The sequence below is a fragment of the Heterocephalus glaber genome, unplaced genomic scaffold, assembly GCF_053883595.1.
Source record: "Heterocephalus glaber isolate CG9 unplaced genomic scaffold, H.glaber_assembly_v1.0 deba00001454, whole genome shotgun sequence".
In the NCBI taxonomy this organism is placed as follows: Eukaryota; Metazoa; Chordata; class Mammalia; order Rodentia; family Bathyergidae; genus Heterocephalus; species Heterocephalus glaber.
This window is the reverse complement of record NW_028258303.1, coordinates 4,189,749-4,204,130: the sequence shown is the minus strand read 5'-3', so window position 1 is coordinate 4,204,130 and position 14,382 is coordinate 4,189,749. Positions and strand designations below refer to the sequence as shown.

Here is a 14,382-nt window from a genome sequence, read left to right as displayed (position 1 = left end):
AGTAATTGATAAACCATGGGAGAAAGTTTCAGCAGTACTCTGTGCAGGTCATTAATCTTCTTAAGTGGTACAGTGTTGTAGCAGACAGCTGTGATTTAGAAATAACCGTGTTTGTTTGAATAGTATGGAATTAAATAAAATATTTAAACTTAACAAGTGTTAGAAACAATCTGAGAACATGGAATAGAATACAGACTCCCTGAGTTTTTTTATATTTGCTTAATACTGTTTTCCAAGACACTGCTACAATCAGCAAAACCACCTGCTTTTTTCTGTCAAAAAGAAGACATGAAAATCCAAGTCATCATTTTGCATGAAAAAGAAGTTTTATGGAATTCCTTTTTACATGGCTTTAAGGGTACCTTTAGAAGATATATTTAGACTTTATGAGCCCAAAACTAAAAGCCACATGTCAGTACTGCCTTACAAGTAATGTGTTCCTCTGACGCTGCTCCAATGTTCCTTCCCCTTCACAGTGTCTCAGGCAGATGGGGAAGCTCATGACAGAGTGCTGGGCCCACAATCCTGCATCCAGGCTGACGGCCCTGCGTGTGAAGAAAACACTTGCCAAGATGTCAGAGTCCCAGGACATTAAGCTCTGATGGAGAAGAGAGGAAGCATTTCCACCGAAGGCCGATGGGCACTCTGCACGGCACAGCTCACGATGTCACAGCATCTTCTGTGCCAGCCTTGACTGTCCGCTCGAGACTCAGACCTCAGCTCTTGGGCACAGCCAGGGCAGAGCCAGGAGCTCCCATGGGGCAGGTTCCCAGGTCTGTTGCAGGAGGGAGATGCTGGGTGACCTGTTCAAGATATCATGTATGTTGCTTTCTAGGAAAGCCTGTATTTTGGAATTGTCATTTTTTAAAAAGATGCTTTAATTTTGCCAAAATAAAATAAATATTGTAGATGTTTTAAGGTTTATACTATTATAGTTTAAAGAATTAAAACAAAATTTCATCCCAGAAACTGTGTTGGAAGGTAAATTAAACTAGTTTTTCCATTGGTAAAAATATTGTCACACCTGACAAACACAAGACAGTCGGTGAAGTTGAACAGGACTGGAAGTGATCTTAAGCCCCTGCCTGGGCCTCCTCAGACCTCTTGGACCAGCCCTGCACTGGGGCTGCCATGCAATGTGATTGTACCTGGGAAAGCTCCACCTGCCTGGGACCACACTGTGGAGTTTCTGCAGACAGCTTTTGCGGCTTCAGACAAAACGCAGTGACAAGGTTATGTGACTGTCCTTCAGTGCGGATGGGTGTTCTTCAGAGCCACTTTGCTTTCTCTGGTCATGTTAGGCAGTTCTTTGTTCTTTGTTTTCATGAAATATAAGCAAAGCCTGTTTTTTATGTGCAAAGAACTAACTTGTACATGTCTTTGATCTCTCAAACCAGAAGATCAACATTAAATAAAATTGCCATTAATTGTGTTAAAGACACGGTGCTTTAGAATAGTGCTAATCTGTGCTTGTGACGCATGAAGAGCTTGTCAGTGAGGTAAGGGAGGAGGCCGAGGGCATAGACGGCCTATTTCTTGCTTTTTTTTGGTCCTGGGGATCGAACTCAGAACCTTATGCTTGCAAGGCAGGCACCAGAACCACTGAGCTAAATCCCCACCCCATAGACGGCCTATTTCTTATATCTGCAAAGGAGCCAGTTTCAGAAGCACAAGCAAAGAAGGATGCACACCTTATTTTTTATAGATAAGGATGGTTTGTTATTGTCTTTTTTGTGTGTGTATGTGTCTGAGGGAGGCATTTGTCAGGTTAATTTCACTAAATTTTAATTTAAAAATGCACAAATATAACCTGCAGATAAAATAACAAGGGAGAGCAGTGGAGGCCATGAAATACTATGGCTGCTGTGATTTATTATTCTATAATAGACAGAGATGGACCGTGGACATCTGAAGTGATTATTTTACACTTTAGGAATGGTGACTCATCTGATTCTTACAATGTTCTATTCACAATTTATTTATTGTTTTTCCTTCTCTGTGGCACTTACGCAAAACATCTCTTTACTTACCAGGGTTTTAACTTCTGAGTACCGTGAGTAAAATCATTGACAGGCCCCATACTCCTTAGCAATGAATATATGATAAGGTTTAAAGCTATACACATCTCTCTTGATTTTATCCATTTTATTTCCTTACTATGGTTCTTGTTAGAAATTCTTCAGTACTTAATAAGGAATTTGGAAGTACTTCCCCGCTAGCCTTTGAAAAGGATAATTCCTTCCAGAATACTCCAGGGGGCAGTGTTTTCTAACACACCCAACACTCAGTGACTGCAGGATGGAGCAATTTTAAGACACTGACAGCTGTGTGAAAAATGAGAAGATACCCCCCACTCCAAGCAGGCTTGCAGCTGGTGTTCCACTCATCCAAAAGACATCCTGCAGCAGTGAAGAATCATAGCGAGAAACACATTGACTTCCCAGGGCTTCATAGCTGTATTTTGGTTTTTTACTAAAAAAGGAATTTTGAATCAGAAAGAAATTATTTTTGAGAATAAGAACAATTGGTACAAATATACTTGTAGTCAGAGCACTGCTCTTACCGATGTTCAACTAGCCTCGGTAGCAATGTAAAGGTTTCTCTCTCTTGCATGGGTTTATATTCTTTGTGACAGTTTAGATGGAATATGTAGTTAGAAATAAGTCTGAGAATTATCTGAGATTTTTGGAGAAACTTCAGTGCCTCTAATCCGATCATCTGCCAACAAGTAAGTGAACATTTATCCCAGTTAAGTGGTTAAATGGGCACATGTTGGTATTTCTTGCATTTTTCTAGATTTGAGATTGGGGTTATCTTTTAGATATAATGGTGTTTACTTTGTGGTAAGTTCTTGAACACGAACTGCTTCAAATCAAAGTATTTTGTAGGGAGGTGATGACTTAAAAATAACTAGATTTTTAGGGTTCCAGTAAAAAAAAGGAAGAATTAAAATAATAAATTTCTTCTGTATTATTCATTTGGTTGCTTTGGAAAATCAGTAGCTTACCTTCTAATCCCCAACTTAATTTACTTCACTATGAAAATTTTAAAATTATTCCCGAGATACATAGTAAGCCCCACTTAGGTAGTACATAGACTTTCAGTGAGACAAGAATTTATTTTGAATAGAATTTTTCTCTGTGTCTTACCAAAATCTGCTTTACTTAGGTAATACTGAAGTGTTCTTAAAAGACTACCTACTCACTTCCCAATAGTCTTTTATGATTTTTAAATGTCCAGCGGCTCAGCAGTGAATTTTATTTTATTACTATTTTGTTTTGTTTTAGATAAATGAGAGCCTGGAAATAAGTAAAATAGTTGATTGCTTACTTTCAGACTATTTCAAAAACTTTCTTGTAACTCCTCTCAACTAATGGAATCCTGCATTATTAGTTGTTAGGTAAAATTTGTATGCTCAGATGTTCAGGTTTGTAGCTTATGTATGTGTGTATATATTATATAAATATAGATGTATATATAAATATTATGTTCAGTCTGGAGTCTGGCACAACTCCATTATGTGGATTAGAGGGTAAAATATAATGGATGATGAAGTACTAAATGAAACATATTTATTTATGAAAGTGTGTAGATTGTTAATAAGGAGTGCAGTGCTGAGAACGCTGTGTGTGAGGAGACAGGCCTTGGACCTCCTGGAAAGCGCTGCTTGGAAGTCACCAGTGACTGTTTTTTGTGGGTTTTTTTTTTGTATTTCTCAAAAAGAAAGCTTCTTAGAAAACATGCTGAGATTTTATTTACAGGGAATTCTTTGACACATTTCAATTGGTGTGTAGTCAAGTATAGCAAGTGCTCAATAATGACTGAATTTCATGTTCCACAGTCATGCATATTCATTAGGGGTTTATGTTGCTAGTCTGTTCTGGCTCTTCTTTGTTTGTTGGTGGAGGGGCACAGAGAGAAGGACCATTTTTTAAACTTGAACATGTTCAGGAGTTACCTCCTCAGAAATCTCAGTGGTGGAAATGAAAGGAGTGACATAAAAAGCAGTTTAATTTAGCAATTATAATTCCTCTTGTAAAACAAAACGAATAAAAACTTGCTATATTTTTGGGAGAAAAGTTGGCAATATATAGGGGATTTGTTGTTTGTGTCAAAAGAAGAGCCATTTATGTTCTTTTGGGGAACCAGTGCCTTACAGAATTTGTATATACTGTAATTATTCAGGACTAGGGAACAAACAATTGTATTGTATTTGTTACAAATTGTATATGGCTTTGTTTTAACATTCCCCTAAATAAAATGGTTTTATTCTCCCTGTAGAGAAAACATGAATGCCAGCTTCTGTTTGTGCCTTTTCTTTTTGTCTTTGAAAACCTAACATTGTAACAGGCACGAGGCAGCAGTGAAGCAATGATGCAGGTAAGTGTGTGTGCTTCTGTGGCAGGAGGGCAGGAGAAATGGTCTCCCTACTTCTGTTTTCTGTGAAATTGGGAAGCACAGTCATCTGGCAAGAGTAAGAGGAAAGGCAGGGCAGTCATTGTGAACAATGATAGCTCACTGAGGAAGCAGCGGCTGGCTTGGGGCAGGCTGAGGGCCATTGAGTTCTGGCCCGCATGGCCCTGGAGTGGGCCGGACCGCAGCCAGCCTGTGTAAGAATCCAGGCTCTCGGTCTCATGGTTCTGTGCCATTAGGCTCTTCTGAGCTCTGAGACAGTTTCTTCCTGTTGAAGATGAGACTATTAGTAGGTAACACACAATACTACGTTCTGAAGATGAAATAATCCTGGTACCAAGTACCCAACTACTGCTGTTAGCAATTCTTACAAATACATAGTAACCCTTCTCTATGTGGTTTGTGATTTTGCTTTTCTGCCAGCAACTCAGTTGTAGCCACAATGAGTAGATGAATTCAAGGTTGGGGTCTATCAGTCACAGGTGGCAATACATCATGGAGCATAAGAATTATCTATATCAAAGAGCTGTGTGATAAAGGTGAGGAGGAATTGAAGCAAGGAGGCAGCTACAGACTGGAAGAAACTGGGTCAAGGCTGGAATCCTGATGAACTTGTTGAGGGCAGCATTGAGACTCACAGGGGACAGCAAGGCCAAGGACAGGTTGAGAGTGTGACCATGGGAGGGGGTGGATTTAAATGAGTGGTCGAGATCCTTGGTGACGAAAGGGACCCAAAGGCCAGACTTGGCACTGTGTTGTTTCTGCATGTTGCGCCTCTGGGATGATGACAGTCTTAGAGGAGACTGTGAAGTCGATTCTGCAAGGGGCCATAGAGAATGGGCATTACAGGGTGTAGAGAGCAGAGGCGGGCTCAGCGGTGCAATGTGCAGTGAGTGGAGTGGGGTTGTATCTGATGGTGATGACCTCGAAGCTACGGTAGGCATGAGAAATGTCCCATCCTCTCCCAGCTGTACAGGGCTTGGGGTTTGTAAGGATGACGCTATTGCTCTTGTGTCAGAAATATCCTGAGGAGGAGAAAACTCTCTGCACAAGGGGAAGGAAGGTGTTAGGGCCATTTTTCCATGGATTGTGAACTCTGGAGGGCAAGTGGATGGTTTGGTTTTGAGTGGACCCATGGGCGATTTGGGTATCCTAGAATTGTTTGGGTCGGGGGAGCACAGAGAGTTTACGTGGTGGACACCACTGAGGGACCAAAGCACTTGTGCGTGATCTGCTATGTGAGCCAAGACAATGCATTTCACTGTTGGGGTTCAGATGGAGCTTGCTCAGATCCCCTCACTTTCACCTTCCCAAATCTGCAGAAGTATAATGTCTCTGAACTCCAATCCTCTCACCTGTAAATTGGGATAAAAATACCCACCTCTACCCGCAGGGTTCTCATGAAGAACAGATGAGATGACTCCATGAAGTACATGGCAGTCCCACGCCAGCACATGGTAAGTGCGCATAAACATGACTTTTTCTTTCTGGCATTGGTTTTACTGTCCCTGGGGTCTGTGGGACTATGCAAGTTCTAGGGCAAAGGCCTGGATCCTGATGAGTTCAGCTGGTGTGTTGGTGGTTACCAGAAGAGGTGATGAGGTTGGAATCAAGATTCACAGGGGACAGCAAAAACTCAGAACAGGTTAAAGTGTCACATTATAATGTGAAACATTCTGCTCCTGCAGGGGGCCGCACCCCTGTGCTGGCAGGAATGGATGGATGTAGGGAAAGGCCACTTCTCTACTCTCCGTGACTCAGCTTGGAGACAAGCTCTTCCTGACCTGACTCTGGAAACATCTGCATGCTCTCCAAGGTGTGGTGGTATCTCAACTGGTTTCCCAACTACTGAAGCCCCAAATGACAGGCCACCAGGCTGGTCACAGGTTGAATCTGTGTTATCATATGTATTCTTTGTGAAGTACAGCTTTTGTTTGCTGTCTGATGGAATTTTCATTTTTACAGCCACAGGCCTCTCATTGATTCTATCCAGATTCACATTTACATATTTTCATTACTTCCCTTGCTCTGAACAAACACTGAAATTTGCGATCCAAGCACTGGATTTGTTTTGAGGTGCTGTCCTGCAGCCCCAGGATGGGACCTTCCCTTAGCACTGGTACAGTCGCTTACACTCTCGGCAGCCAAGCCTAGAGGAGTGGTTGAGGCCGCAGCAGTCCACCTGAGGACACAGAAAGACGGCTAAACTGACAGTTAGCTTAGCTTAGCTGCTAAGCTTAGCTGCTGCTTTCCACCTTTCCTGGAGCCTTCCACTTGCTCACCTCAAGGGAATGAGGGTCCTAAAACAAGCTGATTATGTCTGCTGGTATTCTCTACAGCTCTGGGATGGGTCATGCGCCTCACCCGTGATTTCCTACCTGACAGAGTAGGTGCTTGCAAACTTTACTTAAAATTGCACCTCCAAGGGTGGGAACCGATGCCATTTCCGAGCCCCAGGAAGATGTCAATGCAGATGTCCTAAGATGCTGGCACCCACCTGCCCATCTTCCCTGCTCACTAAGAGCACCCAGGACCTTTTCAGTCTCAATGCTCAGGCTGCACCCAAACCATTTAAACCAACCCCAAGCATAACTTTTACTTTTATATTTGGTGCTGCTGGGGATTGAGCCCAGGGCTTCATGCATACTAGGCAAGCACTCTACCGCTGCATGGGTTTTAAAATTTCACGTGATTTCAGGGTACAGCAGTGTTGGAGAAACATCATTCTACAACCTTCCCCTGTCACCGAGGGAAGTATGATTACCATCCATACAGAATTCTGGGCCTTCTATCCTACTGCAGAAACACATGATGACTTACCATGACGTAGACTGTTCAGGAGAAACAAGGGAGGCAACACTCTGTTGCTTATAAATATAATTTATTACCTGTTTAAAAATTCTTTCTTACATTTTGTACATGTTGGCTGACACAATAAATGCAGGCAATTTACAAACCAAGGGGACTGCAGGAAAAAATTGGGAGAGGCAGCCAGGGAGAGAAAAGAGGCACACCCAGAGCTGGTATCCCCCACTTCCAACACACAGCAAGGCGATGGACTGATGGGATGCCCAGCGAGCATACTACCTCTGCCAGAGAGTCTTAGAAAAGGAATTGCATAGAAGATACAGCAAGAGGGAACTCCACAGCAACAAAAGAAGTGTTCTTTAGGTGAGAAGCCAAGGTGGTGGTGGTCTACTTAAAGAAAAATGTCAAAGCACAAAACCTCAGTCTGACATTTCTGCAGCTGAACTGTTCCAAAGAAGACAGCACAAGGATGACCCAGCCTCTTCAAGACAGACTGCTGGGGATTTTTCTCTGACAAACATTGGTTGTCTTCTTTAGAAAGAGCAAAGTGGAAGGTTACCAACTTGCTTCGGCTCAACATTAAAACGCAATACATACAACACTGTGACATCTGACACACACAGTGATGATATTCCCTGCAACTGGGCTGGGGGGCAAAGGCGTCATTGCCAATAGGAGTGTGAGTCTAGGAGAGGAGCGGGTTCTAACTGCAGCCATATTTCTTTTCCAAGGCATAGAGGACTACACATCTGATATTGTATAGTACATTTACAGGTGGTGTTAATGACTTTAAAAATAAAGGGCAAAGGCATTTTCCACTGGTTGTAGATTTCTTTGTTTTTATAATGCTGTCTTTAAAAAGGTTTAACATAGCTTGAGCCAGGATTCTTTGATGTTGCCTTACCATAGTGCTGAGGATCAAAGACCAAGAGCTAATCACCAAGGCCTTAGGGTGGCGATCAGTGAAACCTGCATAAAGGGCAGGCTCCAAACTGCAACCTAGGCCTTCCAGCCCTGGTCCCTCAGGTTTCACAGCAGGGCAAATGATGTCTCCTCCAGAAGATTTTGGAATTCAGGGATGACACAGGATTTAGGCTTGTTAGGGATCCCTGAAAGGTTATGACCTGCAACTTATAATTGTACCAAAACACAAATCTGAAATGGTCTGATGAAAAGCTTGTATACTGTAATATGGCCAGTGGGCAGCTGATTGCATACAGGACCACAACTATTGTATCCTACAGGGATTTCCAACTTGGGACCTAGGAGATCTCTGGACAGATCCCTTCAGTATAGAGGAGCCTGAGTCCCAAAGGACTGGGCCTAGCCTCCTGTACCTTGTCTCTGTGTGTTCACACATTGTGGAGAGCCTATCCATTTGGCCTGTTGACACCTCTCCAGCAACAGGAAAGCAAGCCCGAGGCCTACAGTACACTTGGTTGAGTGAGCCTGTTACCATCCCACCATGGATCAGGACAAGGAGCAGCCACACCCACTGGGAATTCTGGAGCTGTGAACTCTTCTGAAGATGGATCTTCAACAAAAGAGTTCTGAAAACATGAGCAGCTGCATGGCTGCCAAGACGAAAGAATCAGGAAGTTCACTGTTAGTCTGTAGCAAATCCACTCAGTGACATTCAAGACCATAGGCCCAGCTTTCAAAAATAGTTTTTCAGGTCACAATCCTGGAAATACTTATTACTTCATTTACTTGGCCCGCATGGACATCAGCTTAAATTAACATTGGTTACAATATATTTATTTTCCATATTCCTTATTTCATTAAAAAATCATTAAAGATGCAAGGGAAATCTTTCAAAGTGATCATTAACAGCTACACATTATACAAATAGATCTCTTAGAGTAGAGAAACAGTATTTCATTGCACAGAGGGAAAGTTCTAAAGATTTCAGTCAACATTAGCTCAGTACATTTAAAAATATAAAAATAATACAAAAAGAAAAACAAAGTAGAATAGTTGGTCCTATGAGGCACTGGAAAGGTAAAAAATGTTATTACCTTGATATAATTGATAAAAATATTTCTTATTGTATTTATAAAATCTAATGCTCATTGGCTACGATCATCTTTACAAATAATTGGTCTTGAGCAGTGACATTCTGACTTACAAAGCTTCTCAGAGCACATGGCTAGAGCCTAGTTTCATTCCAGCTGTGTTTCATTGGTTGTTCTTCCTTTCTCTGCCCTTGGACTTGCATTGAGGACTCTACACAAAACTAATGACTTGTCTAGAATAACTGCTCAGCAAAACTAAAATGCACATTCAACTTACAGACTGAGCACAAACCTTTTCTATCTTTTTTACATACCCTTACAGGTCCTTGTACAGTTTTACATCTGATGGCCCCAGGGAGCAACCCCTCTAGAAGCAAGAGCCCATGGATTCTGGGGAGACAGCGCTCACTTTACCAGCTCCCTTCTTCGTGTGTAGGTTTGTGAGTGGCCCAAGAGCATATCTGCTGTGTCTCTGACAAATGCACAGGACACTTAAGACAAGAGACTCATCTACTTTTTCCCAGACTGGAAAAGTCTGAGTTCTTCCTATGAATGTTTGTTTTTAATATACCTTGCTTCTAGGAGAAAAATCTTTTAAAACCCATTAGTGAATGCCTACGTTCCAAGTGCCCTGAACTCGGGCCCATGACTTTTCCCTTAAGAATGACTCTGCTCTTTTATGGACTGGCTAATGATGATGCACTATAACACTGAACACCTCACCCCTGACAGTGTCCTGCCCTTGAAGAGCTGGCGCTGCTCATGTGAGGATGCGATCATCTGTGTCACAAGGTGAGTGTGTACATCAGAGTATGTTGGTGAAAGGCTGCTGGCTACGAGATCTTTGGCGTCACACTTGTCATCACCAGGTGCCCAGTTAGCAATTCTGAATCCAACTTTATTCCTTCCAGACCACTAAGAAAATGTGAATTAGCGTTGAGGATAAAATGAAAACAGGATGAAGCTTTGCCTTTAGATTCACAAATTCAGAAGAAGCTTCTTTCATCTCCTTTATCAACAACCACAATTTTCTCTTCCTTAGACACAGTGTTGCCATTTGCATCTATAAGACTTTCTTCTTTCTAAGCAGATACCTCCTACCTTTCCAAAGGTAAATAGCAGGGAACTGGAGGAAAAGTATTTTAAAACATACAAAGTCCAATGAAATAAAAAATGTTAGAATGACAACTTTCAAAGACAGTTTTATGTTTCCATTACAAAGAAGCAACTTAGGACATGTATAAATGAGTTGAAGATGTATTAGGCTCATAATGACATGTTTTGAGGTGGGTGATTTAATTGAAAAAACATGAGACAACTATTACAGAGTCAAAGTGAAGATTCCCACATATCTATTTGTCATAAAGACCCTGCTTATTCACTCTGTCAATCAACTTTTAGTGACTTAGGAGCTAAACGCAGCGTAGGTTGTGTTGCATGCCACTAGATGGCACCATGTACAAATGATAGTTTTTCCCATCAGCATGAAGGAAGGCAGTGCTCTCTCTGCTCACAGCTGTGTGGAAACAGGAAGTGGCACCCTGGATGATGGAGTGGCTCCTGTGAAATGAACTGTTGTGTTTGAACCTTCTAAGTTGGAGAGCAATCTAACAGCTATTACTTTCCTCAAAAGGAGAAGGAAAGCAGAATTCTTAGTGAAAATATTTTGACATATGGGGTACTGTATGTATGGAAGTTGTCATCCACTTGATAGGAAACATAACAGTTTTGTGATAGATGCTTACCCCATGAGGAATCAATCACTCTTCCCTTTTCTAGTGGTGGGAGGTTGAACCAAAAACCAAGCATCTGAAGTGAATTCCAACAGCCCTCAGTGGCTTCAATACCTGTTATGCTCAGTATTTCTGTGTTGGTTCTTTTTAATCAAAGCTTTTAGTAAAAATTTTGAAATTGATTCATCTGGAGAGCTAAATTTTTGCTGCCTTCTACCTTTCATATAGCATTGAGGTTTCCTTGAACATCCAGTTCAGATTTCCAGTTCTTGATTTCTTGAGATGATTTCCAGTAATAAGCAATCTTGACAAGTTAATTTTATCTCAAGATGCAATAATGGACAGTAACTCTTTCCTCATTTTGCTTTTAAAGGTTATTTAAATTTTTAATTTAGAATACAGCTTTACTCATCAGTACAAACATTATCCACTGACCTTGTTCATTAGTGCAATCTCCTCCTTCCACAACCAATGGAACCAATATTTTATATATGGAAATTTTAATGAACAGGGTGACTAGAGAAACAGTTTATGGAATAGCTCTCAAAAATAGAAGATGAAAAAATGGTATGTAAGGATGGTTCCTTAATAATGAGAATGGAGGAGTCTGAGAATATTAAGTAAGCAAACAACAAGAGGGAACATGTGGAATGAGGGGAGAAAATGTGTGAAATAATTTCTAATTCAAATGCAATTAGCAATGTGGATACCTTCATCCCAAAGACACCTCAGTCAGGTTCTGAAGGTTCCCACTCAAGCACAGGATGCTTCTTGTTCAGTCTTCGTTTGGTCACTGGGCTATTGTTGACTCTTTACTCCCACTGCTGGGTGAACTGAGTCCCTATGTTAAAGAGCCTGTAATGGTCCCAAGGAAACCATAGTTTACACTAAGTAGTCTCTTGGCTAACATTTTATAGGATAAAAGGACTAATTAAATAACCTTTGTAAATGCTACTGAACAGTATTAAAGCAAAGATTGAAGAGAAAAAAAATGCACCAAGTTTCTACTGCCAGATTTGCAGGAATGGTCTTGATGTCATGAGTTCAAAACAATAATAAAAATTTACAACAAGTAACGAGGCTAGAACGCTAGGGGTCCTATGAGAGAGGACAAGAAAATGATAATAACATAAGATTGAATGCTGAACAAGTACATCGCAGGTTAGAATAATTTTCTTCCAAGTCAAAACTACTTGAAAAGCATATTGCAGGCTGAGAAAAAGACTAGCTGACTGTTTAAATGATTCAAGGCAGAGTTCATTGTCATTTTCAGACTGATGAATGAGGCCTCACAATAGAAGTCCAGCATTTTAAAATTTGAGATGATCTAATCTTACCCCCTATTTTTCGGGTAAGGAAACTGAGCTCTAGAGAGTTTCAGTGCTTTTCATAACGTAGCACAGCCAGACAGGACCAAATCCAGAGTGGTTTTCTAATTTCCAGTTCAGAGGCCATTCCTTCAACCACCCTATCCCTCAGGTAGACAGAGCCCTGAGGGGAGTCAGTGTGGGGCCATACAATCACAACATTAAGAGAACTTCAAAGAGAACATGTCTGGTAAGAATCAGAGGAGGAAGACCCTGCCGATGCAAGATGAACAAATTGTCAAAGCCTGGAAGCCTTTGCTACCTTTTTCCAGGGCAGGATGACAAAGGTCAAAGGCCAGTGAAGCAATGCCTGCTAACTGAATTGGTTAACCCAACCTGATTTGTGAGACAGTGAGGCAGATCTAGTTAATAATACCAAACATTAACAATAGTGCTAACAAAAACCAAAAGTCCTTTTACCACAATACTTGTAGATACTCAATAATAAGACCTTTAAAAAACCACTTCAAATTGCATATTACAAACACACATGTCCTGAAGAAATGTTTGTGTGGCTGAACATGAATTATTCTTTTCCCTCCAATGCTAAGCTTTATTCCCAAAGGGCACTGGATAGGCCCCCTGCCAAGGCATAAGGAACCTTAGTTGTTTGACTTTTGGATTTAGATTCTTCACTTCCCTGATACAAATGGTAATGCTAGTTCTATAAGTTCTAGAAACAACACTCATGGGAGGATTATCTGAGACACTTGATGTACACGATTTATATCAAAAGTCTGCAATTTCTCTGTAAATTACTAATCTGAAATAGACAAAAGAAACCGTCCACAGCTTCAACTTCAAATGATTTGAACAAAAATAGAACGAGCCATGGACAGTGTCTGCATCCCTGTCCAATTTGATGTAAACAACGTTTGTAGAAATTGGGTTTGTTAAGAAAGTTTATCCATATATCTGGATAGCAATAAAAAGCGTTTCCTAGGAAACTGTAAGATCCTGTACCATACAGCATACAGCCCAACTAAGAGGAAAATTAGGTTGATTTCTAAATTCAAGGTACAAATTTATACAATTTTTAACTCCTGTGATGCTGTCCAAATAAAGTGGGCGTGTACATTGGTATTGTATCTGTTTTCTTTCTCTCTCCTGCTGCCATCTTGCCTGTGAAGCTCATTGGTCTCCTCTGGACTTCCTCCCCGGCAGTGTTTCCCTGGACAGCCACAGACTCCCGTGCATTCTGTCCTTCATGTTTAGTTCCAGCGTGGTCAATATTGCCCTTCTGCTGCTAAAGACACTACTGTTTCATGTCTTCCCATTTCTTCCAAGACAGCTGCCAGCATGCTCAGGTTTCCATCTGGGAAGTTCTGTGCTTCCCAAAGATCCAAGATTACACCAGTCGGGCTGGATTTGGTGGCAAAGTAATTCAAGTACCTGTAATTGGGAATGGAAAAATGTGCTGAGAGGAATGCTTTATGGGTCTATTTTTTCATGTGCTTTTCTGGGCTAACCCTTCCTGTCTTGAAATATCTTAAATCCCACTGTGGTTTCCATGAGCCACCCTAAATGACTAGTCTACATCTAATCAGATCAACCCCAGACAGGAGATGTGATGTTTAACTTCGTTAACCTCAACTCTGAGTAAGATAATTTAAGAGACAAGATGTCTGTGGGTCATATCCTAAGGAGGAAATCAAGAGGCTTGTTTTCTTCCCAGCCCAGCCTCTGAGGATCTTTGACAGGTCACACCACTCCTTTTCTCAGTAGTCATGGCAACTCTCTACGGAGTCCAGGTTCCCGAGTTCTCTCTATAACTTACTGTCAGGGCTGTGTTAGCATGTTAATTATCTGTCAAGCAGTAGGCTTGGTTCAACTGGAGATGAGAAACAAGAATTACTCTAGTGAATGGATATATTAGGGGGATTTAGCCCATCAGCTTGGCTAAGTAGATCACAAAACTTGGTACTTACACACATCAGATAAACCCAGAATCTCTCTTTGAACTCTGTTTGCAAGCCTATGGTTTTGAGGTACAGAGAAGGAGCTTAATACATCTTTGCAGAATGAAAAGTGGATAGGTGGAAAAAA

The 14,382-nt window shown here is 41.2% G+C and overlaps 2 protein-coding genes across 20 annotated transcripts in view; one reads left to right on the top strand and one right to left on the bottom strand.

The window, feature by feature from the left end:
- Bmpr1b (bone morphogenetic protein receptor type 1B) overlaps nucleotides 1–9,674 on the top strand; it is a 444,906-nt gene extending 435,232 nt beyond the window's left edge. For 16 of the 17 annotated variants that reach the window (XM_013073337.3, XM_013073339.3, XM_087215821.1 and 13 more), the window contains one exon: nucleotides 477–4,275. In XM_013073337.3, the coding sequence (XP_012928791.1) occupies nucleotides 477–602 (126 nt within the window). In that variant the 3' untranslated portion in view covers nucleotides 603–4,275. The other variant, XR_015452872.1, reaches the window with a different exon arrangement.
- Nucleotides 7,278–14,382, bottom strand: part of Unc5c (unc-5 netrin receptor C) — a 385,500-nt gene continuing 378,395 nt past the window's right edge. For all 3 annotated transcript variants that reach the window (XM_004848093.4, XM_004848094.4, XM_087215813.1), the window contains one exon: nucleotides 7,278–13,728. In XM_004848093.4, coding sequence (XP_004848150.1) covers nucleotides 13,563–13,728 — 166 coding nt within the window. In that variant the 3' untranslated portion in view covers nucleotides 7,278–13,562. The remainder of the gene's footprint in view (nucleotides 13,729–14,382) is intronic.